The sequence below is a fragment of the Mesocricetus auratus genome, unplaced genomic scaffold (assembly GCF_017639785.1).
Source record: "Mesocricetus auratus isolate SY011 unplaced genomic scaffold, BCM_Maur_2.0 Super-Scaffold_100013, whole genome shotgun sequence".
In the NCBI taxonomy this organism is placed as follows: domain Eukaryota; kingdom Metazoa; phylum Chordata; class Mammalia; order Rodentia; family Cricetidae; genus Mesocricetus; species Mesocricetus auratus.
Window position 1 is genome coordinate 38,287,142 of NW_024429196.1, and position 22,482 is coordinate 38,309,623.

Genomic DNA, 22,482 nt, shown 5'->3' on the forward strand with positions numbered 1-22,482 from the left:
CAGTTAATTAAGGACCTCAGCAGCTCCTTCCACCATATGGTTCCTGAGAAGTGAACTCAGGACCTCTGGAAGAGCAGTCAATGCTCTTAACTGCTGTGCCATCTCTCCAGCCCCAATTTTATTATTTTTTAAGACAAAATTTTGACTAAAAATTTCAACAATTTTTCAGGTTTTTCTTTTTTTTAACCTTTATGTTTATGCGTATTTTACCTACATGTATGTCTATGCACCACATATATGCCTCGTGCACAGAGGCCATCAGATTTCCTGAAACTGAAGTTACAAACAGATAGTTGTGAGCCATCATGTGGGTGCTGAGAACCGACTTCAGATCCTCTGCAAGAGTAACAAGCACTTTTAACCAGGAAACCATCTCACCAACACCATCAAAGTTTTCTAGTGCTATTGCCATAATCATTAAATTATCATTGATTTTTGTTTTACAGCTCTAGGGACTCAACTGGTGACCATGATTAGTGGCTTTGTGAATTTACTGACAAAGCTATACAGTATCTGAAGATCTGTTGAATATACAGTATATAACAGGAAATATTGTTTTTGTTTTTCCATCCCTCCCTACCCATCTTGCAGGAGGCCCTTTTCATCGCTCGATTTAGTCCTCCAAGCTGTGGCATACAGGTGAACAAACTATGGTACAAGCCTGTGGAACAGTTCATCTTACCAGAGGTATGGCTATAGTGAAGACCAGTGTTACTTTTGTAGGCGTGTGTGCTTTGTCACCCCACATCAGTTCTTCAGTGTGGAATTAGTAGTACCAACAAAGCCTGCATGAAAATTTGCAGTTCCACCAACAGAACTTCATAGCCATGTTTTTCTAAACGTGCCTGTTGCCATGGTTAACTTGAAATTGAGAACTGTGTGACTGTCGTAGTGACAAAGGTAGTTTTAGGTCTTAATAGACAGAAGATCTTTTGGAAGTTCAATGTTTTACTTATTTAAAGAATTTTTTAAATGCCTGTTGTAGGATACTTTGATTGCACTCTGACACTCCCAAGACTGCCAATAAAGTTTACCTTGAATCAGAGAGATGAGCTGGCTGCTAGTTGACCAAAATTAGCCATAGAGGTTTTGGAGGACCCAGGACATATAGAGAAGCATAGGAAGGGCTTAGAAAGATTCTCAGTCCTTTTGGATCTAGGAAGGAAAGAGACAGGAGGTAACTGGTCACTTTGCTGCCGCTTCTCTGATTCAAGGTAAACTTTACTGGCAATCTTGGGAGTGTCAGAGTTCCATCAAAATGTCCCTTAATATTGCCAAGTCTGATGAGGCACACTTTTAACCCCAGCACTCTGGAGGTAAAAGTAGGCAGATCTCTCTGAGTTTGAGGCCAGCCTGGTGTACATATTGAGTTCCAGGACAATCAGAGCTACATAATGAGATCCTGTACCAAAAATTAAAAACAAGTGCAGATGGATAATACGCAATGCATTTTCAAGTTAAATAAAAGGTTATTAACAGTGAACACTTGTAGATGATGTCTGAAAACAGGTCTGTCACCTCTGGGGTGCCCTAGGACAGTCTTAAATCTTACCTGCTGGAGACCATTTTGCCTGCCAGGTGCCCTCATGCATCCTGAGAGTTTCCCCAGGTAGTCAAGGACTGTGACAGAGGCAGGTATGAGCAGTGCTCATCCACCAGCTTCAGCCTATTCATAGAGTCCACTTCTGAACTTAGTGTTCTGAAACCATGGTTGAGGTCAGAGTGTTGGCTAGTTGTGTGGTTCATTGAAAACTGAGTTTATCTGCAATATCAAAACTGAGTTAAGATGTGAAAGCTAGACCATTGACAGCATCCCCATTAAGTTCTTTTGGCATCAAATACAAGTAGTTGAAACAACATTTGTGTCCTGGTTAGTTTTATGTCAATTTGAGACAAGCTAGAGCCATCAAAGAAGAGGGAGCCTCAATTGAGAAAATGCCTCTATAAGGTTGGGCTGTAGGCAAGCCTGTCTGGTATTTTCTTTATTGATGGGGGAGCACTCAACCCATTGGGAGTCACCCCTGGGATTGATGGTCTTGACTTGTATAAGAAAGCAGGCTGAGTAAGCCATGAAGAGCAAGCCAATAAGCAGCATCCCTCCATGGCCTCTGCATCAGCTGCTGCCTCCAGTTTTCTGTCCTTTTTGAGATACTATCCTGACTTTTGATGATAAACAACAATATGGAATTATAAGACAATTAAACCCATTCCTCCCCAACTTGCTTTGCTCATGGTGCTTCATCATAGCAATAGTAACTCCAATTAAGATAAAATGTTAATTGTATATCAAAGGAATCTTGTAAGAGGTACTTGCTCTCTCTGTGGCTGTGTCTCCCATGAGGTAGAGATGCTGCACTAACTGGTCCAGAGAGCTTTTTAGGGAATGACTGGTTTTACATATATGGACCACTTAGATTATGCTCCCACGTGGCAAGCATTCTATAGGTAACTGAACCATCATTGTCTGTATACAGCAAAGTTCCTCATGAGTTATCTGCTTGCCTACCAGAAGACAGTTAACAATGCCTGGAACTCTGGTTTGTAACATTGGGGTGTGGGTGTCCAAAATGTCCAAGAAGCTTGAGAAGCTTCTTGAGGAGGAGTCTCCGTGGGTAAGGTCAAAAAGAGGAAAGCAAGTTTTAATGCTTCAGCTCATCACAGGTCTCTAGAGTCTGTCCCTTACTTTTGATCACCCTTATAGAAAGAAGCTTTTTCTTGGTCTGTAAAAAGCATCTTTTCCTCAGAATGCCATTGCTCTTGAGAATTGCTGTGTCATTGGGCATCTGCATTTCTCTTTAGGATATGGACAGCAAGGAAGTGTGTGGAGAAGACATAGCCGTGGAAGTGTGAACAGCTAGGGAGGCTAGGCTTTCAAATGGTGATTCTAGCTTCTTTGTAGGTTTGTAGATCTTCAAAATAAAAATTTAGTCAGGGGATAAGAGTGCCAATGGTTGGAGGATCTTTGTTGATTTATTGTTTTTGTCAAAGAATAATTAATTGAAAAAAATGTAACAGAAGCCCTGTCTGCACCAGCAAAAGCAAAAGAACACTGCTCTGGCAGCCTTACATTTTACAATTAAAAAACAAGTTTTATTACTACTTTGAGAATTTATTTTGATCATATTCACCCCTCCAGGACCCACCCTCACCTTATCACCCAAATTTCAGTCCCTGTTTCTATTTTCTAGATAAACCATAAGGTCCAGTTTGTGCAGCCCATACACTCCTGAGTGTGGAGCCATCCACTGGCACATATTCAGCCTACCAGTGGCCTCACCCTTAAAGAAACACTGATTCTCCCTCCCACAAAAACAATCAGTTGTCTCTACCTGAAGTCGTTTGGTTGTTTTTGTTGTGGTAATTTTTGTTGTTGCTTTGAGACAGGGTATAATCTATAATCTTGTCTACCCAGGCACCACTGTGTAGACCAAGGTAAGCTGGTTGACATCTCTTGGGAGTTCTGTCTCTGCCTCTGCAGGCATATGCCATCTTGCATGACTTGAAAGATGTTAGTGCTGACATTCCTAAGAATCTTACTTCCTTTTAAGCTTTAAGGTAAATATACTAGGTATTTCATTACTTTGAAAAATATGAGAAAATTAAAATTGTTTATTAGTGACTATATGGGAGAATATGGGATGATTTTTATAAGTCTATACTAAAGGCATATTAGTTTTATAAAAAGAAAATAATAAACCTTTAGAAATCTAGAAATTGTTTCATATCACATGTAGCTTTTTCTTTGTTGAAATCTGTCTGGTGTTATATGGATTTTTCCCCCCTATATCAAACCTAATGGAACCTAATGGACTTGGTGATGGTTTGTCTATGTCTTACCAGAGAAGTGAGAGTCACCCTTGGTGTAATCCATCTGTGAGTAGTAGATGATGCCATCTCATTACTGTTGCACTATCTGGAATATCACATCAGCATGGCTTGTCACATTGTGTTCTTTTGTAAAGTGTTCGTCCTGTCCACTGAAGTGTAAACTCTGTGAGAGCCACAAATTTAAGTGAAAACTGCTATGTGTTTATCATAAAATAGTTATATTTTTCTAATTGTATATTTTTCTTAATAATGCAGTCGAAACCTAAAACTGCTTTCAGTAGAAAGCTGAATCCCTAGGCACATTACTGTAAGCTTGGTGGACACTTATGCTTATATTTTTTTGTAAAAAGTGAGTCTTCAGTCATTTTTCCAGTCTACAAAAAGTTGTTATTGTTTATATGCTTTAACTCCTGTGTTGTAATGGATTAGAAGTAATACATAGAAGAATTACCATGTACTAACTTACTATTTTCCCAGACTGTAACAATAATTTTTTTAATTTAAATTAGAAACAAGCTTGTTTCACATGTCAATCCCAGTTCCCTCTCCTTCACCTCCTCCCCTGCCCCCCTCCAACCCTCCCAGCTTCCCACCCAATCCCCACTTTGCTCCCCAGGGAGGGTAAACAATGATTTTTTTCCCTGAGTCATAGTAGTTTTATGATCTTCAAACAGGGTTGCTATAAATTGTTCTGGGTTGTAAGAGTTTCCTGGTTTTATGAAACCTGTAACAAAATAGGTGTGTGAGAGGAGGTGTGAGATGCAACTGTCAGCTGTGGCCTGGGTCAGAACAGGGAGCATGATTGCTGCTGCCCGACCTTGTATACAGCTTCAGAGGAAGTCAAGGACTTTTGCACCAGTGCATTTCTCTGGTAATGAACCCTGTTTACAATTAAGTCATGACCCAGTTATATGCTAAATGGAGTTGGGTACCAGGAAGAGCTGCTGGCAAAGAGCAAGCCAGATACTAAATGTCATTTAAATGGATTGAACAGAGAATGGTTTCCATACTTCTCTGTTTGTAGGTTCAAGGTGTAGTTTTCACAGATAACCTTTCCTTTTGGTGTGGCTCCTCCATATCTCCTGTTTGACTCTTGATCGCCTGCCTTATTTTACTCAATATACTTGGACTGTTTCATCCATTACTGCCCAATGTCTCTAGTGAATTCCAGATGTGCCAGATGATTCTGGACATTGAAATGGTGTTGTTTTCCAACCATTCTCATTGCCCATATTTTCAATCTTGGGTCTAGGATTTTCTTAAACCACCTAAACCAGAATCAAGGGCCTTCCCTTAGGTCTTAGACCCAAGTCCCATCCATTCTAATTTTCAGTGTTCTCACATCTTCCATATTTTACTGATGTTAGAGTTTTAGAAGAAAGTACAACATACCAAGGGCAAAAGACTGTTGTTAGGAGATGGGTATGTGGCTGACCCAGGCCATCTCATCCAGCACATAGCAATGATCAGATTCCCAGTGACTGACACTATGGACCATTGTCAGTTTATTCATGTTTTATAGGGTTGGCTCATAAGAGTGACCTTAATGACCTTTACCCCTGACTTGGAATGTCAAAGTGAAATAATAGTACTTGATTTTGGCAATGAACTTGATCATGGCAGTAAAAAAATGAGTATTTTGAAGTGGTGTTTCATCTAGGAAGAATGTGACTAGGTAGTTTATACTTGAATCTTTCTCCCCTACATACTGCTACATTGTCAAGATTCTTCTCTGTGCTTGTTTTTTTGTGTGGTGGTCAGTGGAGCTGGAGGGTGTAAAGGTCACTACTTAAACTTCACTCTTAAGCTGGTCTCAGTGATCGGAACATGATTTCCTCATCAGTAAAAGAGGAATTATAGTTCAACCTACAGGCAGTTCCCTGGGAATCTCTGTTTTGTTCCGTCTCACCAGGACTGCACAGCAGCTAATTCTTCTCTCCCTACCAGTCTCTGCTACTCTAGTCTTTCCCACTTCTAAGCAAAGGCCAGGGTTCATAGCACCATGGTGGCAGAGAGGCATCTGGTCTACCTTAGACCTCTCCTCTCCTCAGCCTGGTGCTACGGCCTGTGACATGCTTATGATTCTGAAGGTGTTGTGCTGTTGCTGCCCACTTTTCTGACCCAAACTACTTCAAGACTTTTCTGCTTTTGTGGTAATTTAAAGTTCTTTCTGCATAATAACTACTCCAATTCTTGCCAAAGTGTTGGTATTTTTGTTTTGTTTTTTTTCCATTTGTGAGCCTGTGGCCACATGTTGGTAGTATTTAAAGACTATTCTGTTTTGATTTCCAATATTTAATGTATAGGCAAGCGATAAATACTAAAAAAATCTACCACATTAACTTGAACTTTTTACTTTTTCCTAAATTTTATAGTAGAGAGAACAATGCAGTTGGCATTCTCAGACTTTGCTAATGACCTTATAAATTAATAAAAATGACGATTCAAAAGCAATTTGATAGTTTATATCAAATAAATACATAAACACATTTACTTTTTCCAGTGATTTCACCTCTGGGAATTTATTTTAAATGAAGTATTTTGGGAAAGAGACATTTTTACCAAAATATTCCATTGTTACAGTAGCTATTTGGTCAGCAGACAACAGCTATAAATCGAGTGTCAGCCATTGGCATGTTATACCCATATTACAACAGTTCTAAAAGTTGTAGCAACATTAGGAAATTGATGTAGCAGGAACTGGCAGGCAGCATCTGCAAACACCATGAGCTCTGTTTTTTATAGATGTGTCCAGAAGAAATAATCAAGGACATACACTACCCTGCTACCAATGAAATGTTCAAGTTGTGGCTTTAAATTTTAACTGATGTGTTTCAGGGGATGGGAGGATGACATTTGTTTTCTAAAGTTTTACATAAATACTTATTCAACCTAAGTGGCAACAATAATCAAACTGATCCACTATCATTTTCCCCCCAAAGAGCTTTGAAGGTACAATCGTGTGGGAAAGCCAAGATCTCCATGGCCTCGTGTCCAGGAACCTACACAGAGTGACAGTGAATGATGGAGGGGGTGTTCTCAGAGTCATTACAGTAAGCTGTCCTTTGTTTGTTTGGGTTTGTTAGAAACATTAACTGTCTTATATGCATAAAAACTTTAGAATTCACTTTTATCTCAGGCAGTGTCAAACAGTGGTTTTGAACATACACAATAGAAAGTGTCACTGAGTCACTTCACCGTAGTGAGAATGAGCAACTGTGTGGTCCTGTAACTCCAATATTAATGGTAATGTAATCTTGCCTTAAGATTGGTACATTTTAAAATATGGCATTTTATTTCTTGATAGTTTTTTAGTGAGCATTTTTTAGAAACATTTGTTCATAGCTGAGTATAGTAATTTATACCTGTGTTCTCAGCATTCAGGACACTGAAATAGCAGGATTGTCCTGAACTTGAGACCAGCTAGCTACAGAATAAGAAGGGAAGAAAAGAAACACTTCTTCCATAGTAGAAAAATGCTTACCTTGGTAGAAAAATGCTAGTTAAAATACCAAACTATAGCCGGGCACGCTTTTAATCCCAGCACTCAGGAGGCAGAGACAGGTGGATATCTGTGAGTTTGAGGCCAGCCTGGTCTACAGAGCGAGTTCCAGGACAGCCTCCAAAACAATACAGAGAAACCCTGTCTCGAAAAACAAAACAACAACAAAAACTATATTGCTGAGTACAATGTCCTGTGCCTGGAGTCCCAGCTCCTTGTCAAGCTAAAGCTGAAAGATTGCTTTAGCCCATAGTTCAGGATCAGCCTGGGCAATATAGATTGCATCTTGCTGTCTTTTTTAAAAAAAAAGAGAGAGCCAGAGAGTAATTGCTTTTGTTTTATTTTGAAGCAACTCTGGAATTTCTCATTTAGTCAAATTTTCCTCAGATTTAAAGCAAATCTAAGTAAATTTCTCAAACATAGCATAGCAAGGGTATAGACAGACTTAATAACAAGAAGTGTGTTGTGGTGGTGTTGCAAACAACTTCCCAATTCCCCCTTGGTACTTGGTCTAATGAATAGGAAGACACTTGACATTTAAATGTAGAAGTTCAGTAATCTCTTGAATATTAGCCCTGCTCCCATGAAATAATTCCTGGTTTTGAAATGAATGTCATGTGATTTATTACATATTCAGAAAGCATTTTTTGCACCCACTGAAAGGCAGGCATGTTATTCCATCACATCCATAGTCAGGGAGAAAGTAAGTCAAGGAATGGCAGGGGTCAAAGTGTGGGATGCTGAGCCTGATGGCCTCAGTTCAGTAGACACACCCAGACCTAAATAAATGTAATTTTAAAGTGTTTAAAATAAAAGGAAATATATTAAACAAATGGGCCCACAAAGTCACATGTAATTATACCCTCAGCCTTGTAGGCCATGTACAGTATTTTATCCATTATTTAAGATAGGGGATTTTATGGAAGTAATCATAATTTTTTTTCTGATATTTTCAGGATAAGTGCCTTTAATATAATACCACTTTCTATTTGTGAAACTTAAAGAAATCTAGGATATACCAAAATTCTATAGTCTTTGACTTATTACACTAAGGAAATAAGTTTCCTTGTGAGTTGAAGATTTGATTAAAATGTAAAGACAAATAATCTGCTCTGGAGGAAAACTAGCTGTGGAGGGTGAGAGACAGCTTAAACATTCAGCTAACCGAAGAAGAAAGGGGGATGTGGCAAGCCCCTTAGCGGAATAGATTTCACCAAGTCTGCTCCCTGTCAATGATAATGTCAGAAAATTTTAAAGCTAGGCTGCAACCTTTGAGAAAGTTAGCTTTAACTGTCATAGGTACAGCCTGGAGTCATCAGAGTAAGGATGTGGCCTGTGGCCTCTGGGCATGTCTGTGGAACTATCTTGATTGTTCATTGATAAAGAGAGCCATTTCTATTGTGAGTAGCACAGTTCTCTGGATCGGTGTTTCAGAGCTGTATAGAAAAGCCAGCTGTGACCGAATTTCCTGGTTATAGGTAATGCTTCATGGATTAGTTAGCAGGCCTGCCTCTAAGTACATCTTTTAATCTGCCATAAACTTCCCTCATTGATGGACGTGACCTTAAAGTATAAGCCAATAAACCCTTTCTTCATGGAAGTTGCTTTTGGTTGGAATGTTTATCATAACAACAGAATCAAACAAGAACACAATGAATATTAGGATATTGTTAAGTTCTAAACAAACCAAAATAATTAACATACTGCAGTTAAGAAAAAAGTATACCACAATTATGGAACCAGAGTTGAGATCTAAATCAGCTACAAACTGTATTTTTAAATTGAATAAATGTTATCCCAGTGACTTCAGAATACTCTTTAGTGGCCTTAAAATGGTGCTGTGTAGAGTCCTTCTCTACTGAGATCTGCTTAAAGAGACAGTTGACAGTTAAGTCTAGGTCTTCCAACAGCAGTAGGAAATTAATCTCTATCTGATTTTGCTGGGAACAGATGATGTTTTTTTTGTTTGTTTGCCTAGTTTCTGATACAGAGTTTGTATGTATACCCTAGCTATCCTGGAACTCCTGTAGATCAGACTGGCCTTGAATTCAGATCCACTTGCCTCTGCCTCCCTAGTGCTGGGATTAAAGGCATGTACCACCACCTTGCCCAGCTGGGGACAGATGATGATTTAAAGAAGCTTTTCTCTGCATGGCCCTAAGATGCACTAAGAGCTTATCAGATTCATCAGAATTTTTGTGAGAAAAAAAGTGGTAATTCTTTAATGTTTTTAAAGTGATAAATACTATTGTGGTTATAACTATAAGAATATTTATATATGTCTAAGTTGGAATTTTGAGCACTGGGCCAGAGTCATCCTGATGCTTTAAATCCATGGCATAAGGGCTGGAAAGGTGTCTTAGTGGTTAAAAGTGCTGGCTGTTTGTCTTCATTGTTTTTCTGTTGCTGTGATAAGGCAAGACCAAGGCATCTTATAAAAGAAGGGCTCAGGTGGTCAGAGTCCATGGCCACCGTGCTGTGAAGCCTGGCAGTGGGCAGGCAGGCCGGCTTAGTGCTGAAACATTAGTTTAGAGCTTGCATCTTGATCCATAAGCTAGAGGCAGAAAGCCAACTGGGAATGACTTTTTGACACTTCACTTCAAAGCCTACCCCAGTAACACATCTCCTCCAACAAGACCACACTTCCTGTTTACAAATAGTGCCACCAACTACTGGGAACTAACTATTCAAATATGTAAGCCCATTGGAGCTGGGGGAGGGGGCAATTCTTAACTCAATCTACCACACTATTCCAGGGAGCAACACTCGGTTCCCAGCACCCACATAGTGGTTCCAGCTTTATGGTCTAGTGCTCTCTTCTGACCTCTGATGGCAATGCACTGCATGCAGGTTCAGGTGTTGAACAGACATACATGCATACAACATATCTATGCACACAAATTAAAGATAAATAAAGTAAAAAAAAGTATAAATAAATAAAGTAGGCTAGCTAGTGGTGGCTTATACCTTTGATCTCATTACTCAGGAGGCAGAGGCAGGCATATCTCTGTGAGTTTGAGGCCAGCCAAGGGTACACAAAGAAACTCTGTCTTGAACCCCAACTCCCCAAAAAAAGAAAGTAAAAAGAATGAATAAAAATCCATAGCATCAGTATCTGCTGTAGGGCAGGCACCTTGGGCATCTGCTGATTCAGCTCCTGTATTGTAATACATCCACTGTTAGTCATGAAATGCCTGAGCACTTCTCTTCTATTCCTTTCAGGCTGGGGAAGGGACACTGCCTCATGAATTCATGGAAGGTGTGGAGGGAGTGGCAGGTGGCTTTATCTACACTGTCCAGGGTAAGTTGTCTAGTGAAAAGCAAACTCCGTGTAGCTAACCTTGTTTTATAATATGCTGCGATAGGTCATCTTTTCAAGTTAAATTGCCTTATTGAGCTAGGTACAAATTTGTGTGCCTGAAATGCTGACACTTAAGAGACTTTAGGAAAATTATGACTTCAAAGCCATTCAGGGCTTTGTTGCAACACCCTGTCTCCAAAACAAAACCTAAAAGCTTACTTTTTAAGGTATTGTATTCTGTTATTCAAGTAAAGCATAGTTGGATCTTTCTATTGGTTCTGGTTTTGTTGTTTCTCAGCATAGCAAACAGTGCTGCAGAGAACATTGTGGTGCCCATGTAAGACAATATCTCTAATGTCCTATCACAAGTAGACTTCACTGGCTGTAACTCTACACCACCTGAAGATCCTAATGAATGCATGCTCTACTGCATCTGGGTCCTGAGCATGCATTAGTGTTTCTCCAGCAGTCAGCTTTTCCTTTTCAGAAGGAGATGCACTGTTACAAAGCCTTCATTCGAGGCCCCAGAGACTTTCAGACCACATACAGGATCTGCGAGTGGAAGATGCCTTACTGCAGGAGGAAAGCAGCGTGTATGATGACATTGTCTTCGTAGATGTTGTGGATACTTACCGGAATGTTCCTGCAAAATTACTGAACTTCTATAGATGGTAGGTTGTGCAGATGTTGGGTAGCTAAAATTTGTTTTGTTGTTATTTTGATGTAGAAACATTAAACCATTGAGATTTCAAAATTCAAAAGACTAGTCATCTGGGGTGTGACCTGATATATCATAGATCCTTTTAAAACAATATCTTTTTAATTTTAAGGTTTTTAAAAAATTATTTATGTGTATGTTTCTATATGTCTGCTTTGTGAGTGTGTGTACCTTTGGCGGTCAGAAGGCATCAGATCTCTGGAACTGAGTTTACAAGCAGTTGTGAGCTGCCCTACATGGGCACCAGGAACCAAATGGGTAGGTCCTCTGGGAGAACAGTACTTAGTCCTGACTGCTGAGCCAACTCTTCAGCACCTCCTAGCTCCTTTAAAGCCATCTTCTAATGTGCTGTTGCTTTCTTCTTTAAATGATCAGATAGATTCACAGTGTGAATGGCATTAAGTGGCCAAAACTAATGAAACAAAAATTAATTCCTTTGGAGTCATTCCCACACACTGTATCTTACCTAGCTTTGGATGGAATCAGTGAGTATGGAAATAGTCCTTTTTTAAGTTTTCCTACCTATCCACTCCAATTCCAATTACAGTCTAAGTTATTAATCTGAATTCTGCTCAACTAAATATCCACCTTCAAATATCCATTCGCTACTCCCATCAACTTCCAAACTCCTTGCATTGGGATAGATGCAGTGATACATGAATTTTGTCCCAGCTACACAGAGGCTGAGACAGAAGGCTCCTTTGAGTTTAGAAGTTTAAGGCCAACTTTCACAACATGGCAAGGTTCTGAAAACCAACAAATACATGTCTGGTTTACAAACTTGTAGATGCTCAATGAAATTAACTCTCCTAACTTCTAGACTCTTAAATCTTGGTTGTGTTCTACATTTGTGACAGTATGTTAGAATTTTTAACATGCAAAGCTGGTGTTATTATGGCTGTGCTGACTTGCTGAAGCACTCCTTGCTCTCACAGGACTGAGATACTAACTCTCTGGAGTTGTCTGTCCCACCCATGCCTGACCTGGGATTTTATAACTTTATCTTTTGAATCCTTATCAAGGGCTTATTTCTTGGAAAGGCCTACCAGATCTCTTTCTTCACTTCCTTCTCAGGTGGGAAGTTCACAAGGGCACTGCGGATATTGTTATGTTGGAGTTATCTGTGGGTGGAAGGCAGACAAGTCTGGAAACCAGGACTGCATTTAGACAGCAATATATTAGGAGCCTGTCACAGTGGTGTATCTTTAATCCCAGCACTGGGGAGGCAAAGGCAGGTGGAGCTCTTGAGTTTGAGGCAATCCTGGTCTATTTATCACGTTCCAGGGCTACACAGAGAAACCCTGCTAGCAAAGCCCCCCCCCCAAAAAAAAAGCTCCAAGTATAGATGAGACCAGCATGAGGAGTTCCAGGAGGGAAGTCAGGACTTAGATGGAGTAGGGGCACTAGAATTTCTAACAGATCCTTTTGTTTTCCCTCTCCTGTTCTTAACATACTTCTCCCATTGTTTCCTGCTTCCCTCCCTCACTTCATCTCATCAAGGCTGTTTTCAGACCTGCCTCCTCATAGCCCACATTACCCTCCACCCTCTGTTTTTCAGCATGCTTTGTATGGAGGGAGGGAAACATTAGGAATGGAAGGGAGGGCAGTATTCTAGTAGGAGAACACAATCAGTGCTTAATTAATTGGTGATTTCCTGAGTAGAATCACCAGTAATCTAAATGTCTTTATAAACAAAAGCTTATTTTTGATTGGCAAATACTGTATGTATGTTATACTGTTAAAAATAACTTAAAAGGCTGAGCTTGTTGGATGGGACCGTTAGTCCCATTATTCCAGATGCAGAGGCAGGTGGATTTTGTGAGTTAGAGGCCAGCTTGGACAACATAGTAGGTTCTGGCCAGTCCCGTGACAAGGCTATACTTGGAATAGATGTGCAGATTTAACGCTAATGCACAAACTGATTTAGTGGGGCCCATTCTATATGGAGAAATACCTTGTCCAGCCTGGATGCAGGGGCGTGTGGGGTGGAAAGGTACCTTGGTCCTGCCTCAACGAGATGATGGGACAGACTTAGTAGATTTCCTAGGGGGAGGCCTTACTCTCTCTGAGGAACAGATGGGGGAGGGGGAAGTGGGAGGAGAGGAGGGAAGAAAAACTGGGATTGGAATGTTTAAAAACAAACAAAAAACAGATGTGCAGGGACTGATAGTGCGGTAGGGAACTGGTTTTGCCCTGTTTGAGGCCATGAAGTTTTGGTGTCTAGAGAAATGAAGTCACCCCCTGTTCTTCCAGAGGTTGTTTATTATAATTTATATGCTGGAAATTGTTTCCAAAGAAAAGTGTGTTTGCATAATATACCTATTTCAAAAAAAAAAGTTTTGAGACAGTCTCACTCAGTATCTCTTGGCTGGCCCAGAACTCCCAGAGCTCCACCTCTCTCTACTTCCCACCTCACCTGGTCCATTCTTTGGTGTTCTAAGTGAGAGCTTCATGTCTGATACAGGATACAGGACTTTATAACTAGGAATACATGAGGCAGGGTACAGATGACAGGTAGGTCTGGCAGCTGACATGGAGAATGACTGGGAAGCACTTGTTAGAATGGATATTCTACTTCAGTCACACTTTCTTCTCAATCTTCTCTATCATACCAGTTGGTCAGGTGAGGACCACCATCTGGGTGCATGGCTGTGTAGGCATAGTGTGTGCCCTTGCAGGCTTGTGCTTACTTGCATATCCTTTTTTCTGTCAACAGGACTGTGGAAACCACCAGCTTCAATTTGCTGCTGAAGACAGATGATGATTGTTATATAGACTTAGAAGCCGTGTTTAATAGAATTGCTCAGAAGAATCTTGATGGGCCTAACTTTTGGTGGGGAAAGTAAGTGAAACATGGACAGCCATTGGCTTTCAGTGTACCTAAGTGTAATTAATTTAGAATGGACTATGCAAGTTATTTTCCACAATGAAAATGTTGTGAACTTTCTTACTAAACTATTTTCGATTAGTTTGCTGTCACTATAATCAGAGGTAATTGGGGAGGGGGGGAGTGGTCTTCTATTGAAAAATCTCAGGCTTACTAGCCAAGAGTCAAAGATGTGGTTTTAGAAATGCATGGTCCTCTGAAGCTGTTGTATGATTTTTATTAGAATCATATATGACATATCTCCATAGCCATTGTCTTTGCTACTTCAGCAACACTGCAGGCAGGATTAGTGATTTGGTGGGTTTGGTTTCATTTGAATATGTACTGAAACACAGGGTGAGCTTCTCTTAGCTTCCATTAGGAAATTGAGAGCTTACCTAACTAATCTATATAAAGTACCATTGGCTAAATAATTCTTTTCCTTAGATGCAAGAATTTTTCAAAGGAATCTAGTAGATGGATGTAGCTATCCATCACCTTTGTAACATCTCAGTTTCAGGTTGAATTGGGCAGTGGACAGAACTGGAAAGTGGCAGGAGCTGGAATACCCCAGCCCGGCCTACCCTGCCTTTGCATGTGGGTCAGGGTACGTGATCTCCAAGGATATTGTTGACTGGCTGGCAGGCAACTCCGGAAGGTTGAAGACCTATCAGGTAACAAGATTACTCATTCAGGCCAATGTCCTGAGATGTTCCTCAAGCAGAGCCAGCTTACCACAGTTGTCCTAGCTCTGCAGGAATCACTCCCTAAAGGTCAGGGATGTGTTCCTGCCACCTCTCAAACTCTAGCCATGATGTCCATTCCTATATTTGAGCCTGTTTATACTACTTTTGGTCTTCATTTGTAAAGTGTATTCTCTGGAGGAATAGAAACACTTCTACTATAAAAAAGAAGCTAAAGAAGCGCTTTCTTCCTCCTGACCTGGTTATAGGGACCAAGTGTGCCCAGCTATTAGATCCACAGCACACAGTTTGCTATGTGTGCCCTGTCTCCCATCTGTAGCTTGCTCTTGTATATCTGGGTTGGCGTAATCTACATATGGCCTTGTCTTTACAAAAACATTAAAAAGTTTGCATTTGACCACGAGTAGGGTGAAGATGTCAGCATGGGCATTTGGATGGCAGCCATAGGACCTAAGAGACACCAGGTAAGTGGGTATGGGGGTGTTGACTTCAGGGCTCTTGGAGGTGCAGGTGAACTTACATACTGTACATCCAACCTTAGGCATAAGAAATGAAAGCCTTCTGATGTCCCAGCTGTGCTCTGAAGTTGCAACACTCTACCTCATTATTCTTTAGAACAGTTGTCTAAATTTAAACCAAAAGGAGATGCTATGAATGTAAGTTCCTTACCCACAAAAAGGAATTAGATCTTTAGATTTCATCAGAAATTTCTTACAGTTTTTCAGTTTAGAATCTGTTGACTTGAGATTCTGGCCCATGACAGCGAGACCTCTCAACTCCTCTGACAGCAAACTTTTCTTGGAATTTTATTTGTAAGGAGCCAGAGGTGAAAATGTTTATGCAAAAACCAAAACTGAAGGTAGGAAACTTAGGGGCAGGAGGAACAGGCTTTTTTGCCTCACTTATACTGATTTCTGGATTCTTGCCCCTTGTACTTTGGTTGTAAAAGGTACAGAGAGCAGGACATGCAGTGCCTGCAGTTTAGAGCCACATCCACACTCACTCACTCACTTGGGAACAGGAATATATACCCAGTCAGCTCAACCTGAGTCCTATTGCTGCATCACACTCTCAGCCGTCTTAGCAAATCTGAGCATTGTGACCTGCAGTTTCCAAAGGCTGTTTATGGCACTTGTTAATGTATTAAGATCCTTTATTATGACTCTGGGCTGAAACAATCATAACAGGATGTTCACTTTGTCCTGTCCCATGGGGCACTGTCATTTTTAAATACTTCACATTGCTGACTTGGGCCTGCTGGAGCTGAAGAGTCTCTTGGACAGAAAGCTTTGTTCTCTTCCATGTACCAAGGCATTGGGCCCACTCTTCTGCCACGGGTGAGCCCCTCATTCTAGATGTGCTTTTGAGAGACAGGGATCACAAAATACCCTCTAGACACATGCTGGCTCCAGCAGCCCCTAGGCCCATCAGAATTACCATGGTTTTAAAACGTTTTCAGGGGTAGGCAATGGTGGCACACACCTTTAATCCCAGCTCTTGGGAGGAAGAGGTAGGTGGATCTCTGTGAGTCTGAGGCCAGCCATGGTCTACAGAGCGAGTTCCAGGACAGCTAGGGCTGTTACACAGAGAAACCCTGTGTTGGAAAAAACTTTTTTTTTCAGGTTATAGCCAGGATTTATTTGTGTTCTCAGATTTAGTGTGTTGTTACTCTGCTGAGCAGTGCAGTACTTGGGACTCAGGTCAGGAGTCTTGGACGTCTGTTCTTACAGTATAGTGACGGGAAGAACTCAACTTTGCTCTTATAGCATTTGTCACTCAAATGAGGTGACTTACAAAGAGTTGCAGGCATCCTATCAACACTGCTGCCACTGCTTTATGACCAACTCTGTGCCCTCTGTACTTTTATAGAATTGCATGTGCTGACTCTTGTGAGAAACTTAATTTATTTTAACTGACAACGTAATGATTGTGTGCATATTTATGGGGTGGTGTGGCATTTGGTGACTTTTAATCCTCACACTTTGGTTTCTGTGTTCATAGCCCCATGACTATGAAGCCATGGTGCTTTCTCAAAATCGGGCCACCCCCACCCCAAAATCTCATGAGTTGGCTCCGCTTTGGTAGAGTACATTTAAGTGTCTGTCTCACATGTATTGCTTCCTTATTCTGTCTTATATTTCAACAGGACAGCCTATGGCTGTGCGAGAAAACCTGTGAGACAGGAATGCTGTCTTCTCCACAATACTCACCACAGGAGCTGAGTAGACTGTGGGAACTAAAGGAGCTGTGTGGGGATCCTTGTCAGTGTGAAGCAAAAGTGCTGTGATCCCCAAAGACCAGGGACTGTAAGTCCAAGGAGACCCTTTGGCTGGTGTTGAGGTATAAGCGTATATTACGAGTGTTTGCACAATAATTAATCAGCTGATAATGTAGCATAAGTTTTTATTTATAGATTGGAAGATTATTTAGTACCAAATTATTTTATAAAAAATATTCCTAACTAACTCCTGATCACTGTAACTACTTAGTAATTCATCATTACCATTTTTGGTTAAACATGGCCACATTGTTGTAATAATTCCATTTAAATCTCAATCAGGATTATAAAATAGCTCTGTATAGCTTAATATGCTAGAAAGAACCTACAAAGATGTTGTGTGGCACTGGGGTTACACATACCAAAGTCTGGGTTGCTGGAAATACCAGTTTGTGAATCTCTGACATAGGGCAAACTGACCTTGAAAAGGAAATACTGTAACCTTAAGTTTACATAAGTACCATGTTTTTTTACCATTTAATGTAAATCCTGAATGCCTCAGCTTAGCACTCTCTCTAAACTGTTTTTGTGAGTATGAGTAAAAGTAAACACCTCAGGGTTCAGTGTCACAGGGAAGTAGGGAAGGCACTCTGCCTTACCTGATGTTTACCTAAGCTTACGGAGGTGGTAATATGTGGAAGATAGGTTCAGTGTAGGTATAATGTAGGGGAAAGTATGTTGTACAAGAGTAGATGTGTTTCCCCAGTTTAAGGGACATTTCTCAGAATGACCAACCAAATCACTGCAGTGATTTTCAAATAGTTAAGCAGTCCACAGCAGATGTTAACTCTACTCATATTCACATTTTCACATAATAGAATGCAGTAAGCTGTGAAAACACATGTAGAAAAGTCATTAGCAATCAAAGCCTTTATTATTCTATTAATATACAACCAAATGGTCCTTTCCTAACAAAACATACATCCTTTGTGAGGGCGAAGTTTTTGTTTCTGGTGTATACAACATTCCAGTTGGATTGTTACCATCGCACTAGTAGACAATCTCCATTCTCCACAGAATAAAACTGTAATGATTGTAGGTCATTTCCTAGCTCAATTTCTTTGCCTGGCATCTAAAACGAGAACAAAGTAGGGAGGAGTAAGACAGATCTGATGATGCATGTTGTACATGCTGCCCTCCAATGGCAGGTAGCTTGAGAAGTCAAAATGCTGCCTCCGTTTAGAATGTGTGGTTCATGGTACTGTGGAGAACTAAGCTTAGCATTTTTGCTTAGCAACTTACCTTGGGACTTTCATAGGACAACAGAAGTTCTGACACAGGAACTTTGAGAAGACGTGACAGCAGTCCCTTTACCTTTTGAACTGTCATGGAATCTATCAAAGAAAAGGAAAATTCATTTTTCTCAAATGATGACTATGTGTAGAAACAGCTCAGATGAGACAGCATGATCTGTCCTTTCTTAGCATTGGTTTAACCTAAGATACTAAGTGATGAAGGTTTGAGTCATTAAACCATTGGTCTTGACAGAGATGTGTCATACCATTTCAGTAGCATTTAACATTTCTTCCTCTATCTGAGTAACCAGAAATCATCTCACTGAGGAGGAAAACTATAAGCCTTTGTGATAACTTCCTAATGGGTTGCTAAAGATCCCATGAGTGGGGCCTTGAGGACACCTCTCAGCCTTATTTTCCCTCTAGAAGATAGTACAAACTTAAGTGGTTGATGAGGTCCCTCCCAGAATGAGCATCCAGTCACCATCAGGATGTGCACAGGTTTGGGAAGGTAACTCAGAAAAGCAAGTGCTCTGATTTATTCAGAACACAATAGGAACTTCTTTCCAAAGACAGGTTGTAGTACATAGTGGGTATTTTGATTAAGAATATTAGTTCCTCTGAAGCTTTAGCTGAAAGTACAGCAATAGTGTGGTGATCCCACAAATATCACAACGTGGTCAACTATTTTTCTATAAGAATTGTTTTTTTTTATAAAAAGCTGTGTTTTTATGCAACTTGTGATAATAAATCTTCTCTATTTTAGAATAAAATTAGCCTTTTCTTGTTTGTGACCCACTTCCACAGCCATACTACACTGAATGTGCCTGATCTAATTTGCTGTGTCTAGAGGAGGAGGCTGGGTCCCAGACTGAATATGGACGGGAAGGGGAGAAAGCAGGTTGAGTTGTCAGCATAGATTTGCTTCCATAACATGGAAATGATGTGGCTACTGCCACATTCCCACCAGTGTCTTTCCTGACATGAACATCCTTACATTGCTTAGGTTGCATATTTTTGTGAGCAACAGGTAAAAAATTAATGCACACTGTTAATTTATCATTACATGCCACAGTAATTGAAAGAGAGAAAGAGAAGCTGGCCCTAAATGGATGGTTATTCAGGAAAATACTCTTGATTGCAACTAGCCTTCCATGAGCCATATAATGGGCAAGCTTGTTTTGTCCGACGAACATGGATGTAAAATCAGTGAGTTCACTGCACTGGTAGGCAAACAGGGAAATATATTTATTGGAATCAGTCAGACTCATGTTTCCATTTCTTCAAGTGCCCCCTGGCTTTAAATCTAACCCACCAATATTTAACTGTTGCTCAAGTCCATCTTGAGAATTCACAGAATTGTGTCATGCTAAAAAAATAGGCTGATTCTTCTGAGTGTAAGTCTAAGGTCAATTATATTTATCCAAAAGCATTTATTTTCCTAATATTAATTCAGTTCTAGTAGTACAAATGTTTTTTAAAGGATCTGAAAAAAAATTTCTCCCCAAGTGGTTTAAAAGCACTGACTTCTCTCGTGATCAGGAAATCATCTCAGAAAAGCCAGACACAATCAATCTGGGAGCTTAAATACATAGGTGTGGGAAGTATTCCTTTAAGGGACTAAGTATTCAAGTCCTCACACTTGTGACTGCACCTGGGAGGTAGGTATCTGAGTTCAAGGCCAGCCATAGTAACACAATAAGATCCTGTTTTAAAACAAAAACAAACCCACCACCAAAGGCAGGGAAGCTCACAAATTTTAATAAAACCACTTTCCAGATAAGCCGATGGCATACTGGAACTTTATTATGTTTTAGATTAAGCACTAATGAAATAATTTTAAGTTCTGAGGTCTATAGAAACTAAAGGCTAACATTCCATCTAGTTCTAAGCTAAGCCAATGCTTTACACGTATTTGAACAGCAGAGACAGGCGTGCTCTTACCTGGCAACTGCTTTTCTAATACTTTCTGTTCATGTTGGTTTGAGCATTTTATCTTCAGTGCTTTAAGGAAAAAGGGGAAAAAATTAATAACCACCATACCAAGTATTTACAGCATGAATGCATATAGAACTGCGACTCTGAGGTAGAGTACATATTTTGTATACTCAAGACCCCCAATAAGTAAAAATGTGCAGGCCAAGAGATCACCAGACAATACAGCAGTTTGGCACAACTTGGCTCAATCCTCATATATGGGTCTTAATGATGTTAAAATTTTCTATTAATATTTCCACGAAGCTAGGTGTGATGGTGCACACCTGAAATTCCAGGCTATAATCCCATTTTGAAAGGCTGTGGTAGGATTGCCATAAATTCAAGTCCAGCTATGAGATATCTCAAAACAAAAAGCAAAAGGTCAAACATATCATGGTCCCAGAACTAGGGAGGCTATAGAGGAGAATAATGAGTACAAGGCAGCTTGGGTTTATATAAGATCACATCTCAAACAGGTGACCCAGCATTCTGTCACTTTTCCCCCCTCCATACTACTTCCTGACAGTTTAGCTAGGTTCTGTATGTAAGACACAGCACAGGATTGCACATTACAGCGTATTTCACTACTCTTCTCTCTCCTACACCTAGAAGGCTATTCAGAGTCTGCATCATAGGAGCAGTCAGAATGTTTAACATAAACTGGGTGAGTCTGAGATCATTACTCCCTAAGACAGTAGTTCTCAACTGGGGAGAGGGGGTGTTGTCTTGAACAATCCTTTCACAGGGGTTGCCTAAAACCACCAGAAAACAGATATTAACATGTTTCAAAACAGCAAAATTACAGTTATGAAGTAGCAATGAAATAATTTTATGCTTTGAGGGTCACCATGAGGAACTATGCTAACAGGTTGCAGCATTAGGAAGGTTGAGAATCACTGCTGTAAGAGAAACATATTTCATCCCTATTAAGCAAGTCATCACCATGTACTTCACATCCAAGACCCCAGTATAAAGTAGGTATATGAAAGGATTCTTACTTAGTAAAGACCCCAGTACAAAGCAGGTATATGAAAGGATTCTTACTTAGTAACTGATTTTTGAGCATGAATGGCTGCTCTGTTTTGAGTTCCTCATCTTCAGGTGCACCATACTCTGTTTAAGAAGAAATAAAAAGGGATGAACAGTAAGCTAGAGGCCACAGTAGAGAAACAATGTAGTGTGACCAAAGCCTCTCCCGGGATCAACCTAGCATCACTGATAAATTATATTGGGATTAGCCTCCTCCTATAGAACTGCTTGTTGGGTAGTTAGGAGAGATAAACAGCAGCCACTTCCAAGGAAGATCATCTCTGTGACAGTGTGTTCCTTGCTTTCAAAACCTTTGAACTTTTTAACTTGGTTTCAGTTTTGAAAATGCCTTTTCCTTCAGGGTCCTGAGAGAAACTAGGTATGATCTGTACAGAAGTCATAGGACCTTGTCAGGGTTTAGCCATGCTGCAGACCAGTTCCTGCAACACAGGCAGGAACTGCAATTCCCTTATCTGTGGAGACACATCCTAGGACCTCAGTGGATATGTGAACCTGAGTACCATTAAATAAGCCTTATTTCTATGTCTTTAAGTAACACATACCTATGACCCATTAGACACTGTAGGAAGCTAACAACCACACCAAGGTGCTGTGATGGATGTGAGCCTGCTCTTTGAGAACATCTTTACTTTCAAGCTTCAGTAAGTCCATTTCACAGCTTCTCTTTGAATTTTAAGAACCATGGCACTGGATTCATCTGTGTTTGGAGTATTTTCAAGTCACAACACTTGTCACAAGCACTGTGACACCCTGCTGGTCTATATGCTGAGTCACCGAATGACTCAGGACAGGCAGCACATGTGGCATGGAATACTACACGGAGGCAGTCTTGTATACCACACCACTCAGAATGGTATGCAATTAAAACAATGAGTTATTGATTTCTGGAATTCTCCATGTAATGTTTGGACTTAGGGAGAATAAAGGTAAGTGAAACTGCAGAAAAGGCTGAACTACTTACTGCCCTTCCCTGCTGCCCTTGGTCAAGTGGTATTAGTTTCTTTGTACATACATGCCAGTAAG

At 40.3% G+C, this 22,482-nt stretch overlaps 2 protein-coding genes across 8 annotated transcripts in view; one reads left to right on the plus strand and one right to left on the minus strand.

Annotated features, from left to right (window-relative positions):
- Positions 1-19,205, plus strand: part of B3galnt2 (beta-1,3-N-acetylgalactosaminyltransferase 2) — a 39,358-nt gene extending 20,153 nt beyond the window's left edge. Inside the window, exons 5-12 of the mRNA XM_005071792.4 lie at positions 592-687; positions 6,771-6,881; positions 10,553-10,631; positions 11,119-11,302; positions 14,066-14,191; positions 14,730-14,889; positions 15,327-15,383; positions 17,066-19,205. Of these exons, the coding sequence (XP_005071849.1) occupies positions 592-687; positions 6,771-6,881; positions 10,553-10,631; positions 11,119-11,302; positions 14,066-14,191; positions 14,730-14,889; positions 15,327-15,383; positions 17,066-17,206 (954 nt within the window). The 3' untranslated portion in view covers positions 17,207-19,205. The remainder of the gene's footprint in view (positions 1-591; positions 688-6,770; positions 6,882-10,552; positions 10,632-11,118; positions 11,303-14,065; positions 14,192-14,729; positions 14,890-15,326; positions 15,384-17,065) is intronic.
- The window catches only part of Tbce (tubulin folding cofactor E), a 42,405-nt gene continuing 37,975 nt past the window's right edge, over positions 18,053-22,482 (minus strand). For 4 of the 7 annotated variants that reach the window (XM_013114644.3, XM_005071793.4, XM_013114642.3 and 1 more), the window contains 4 exons: positions 21,454-21,522; positions 20,377-20,436; positions 18,440-18,531; positions 18,053-18,269 (listed from right to left, as the gene is read on the minus strand). In XM_013114644.3, the coding sequence (XP_012970098.1) occupies positions 18,177-18,269; positions 18,440-18,531; positions 20,377-20,436; positions 21,454-21,522 (314 nt within the window). In that variant the 3' untranslated portion in view covers positions 18,053-18,176. Of the gene's footprint in view, positions 18,270-18,439; positions 18,532-20,375; positions 20,437-21,453; positions 21,523-22,482 lie in introns of those variants that run through there. The other 3 variants (XR_001196591.3, XR_219745.4, XR_002383073.2) reach the window with 3 other exon arrangements.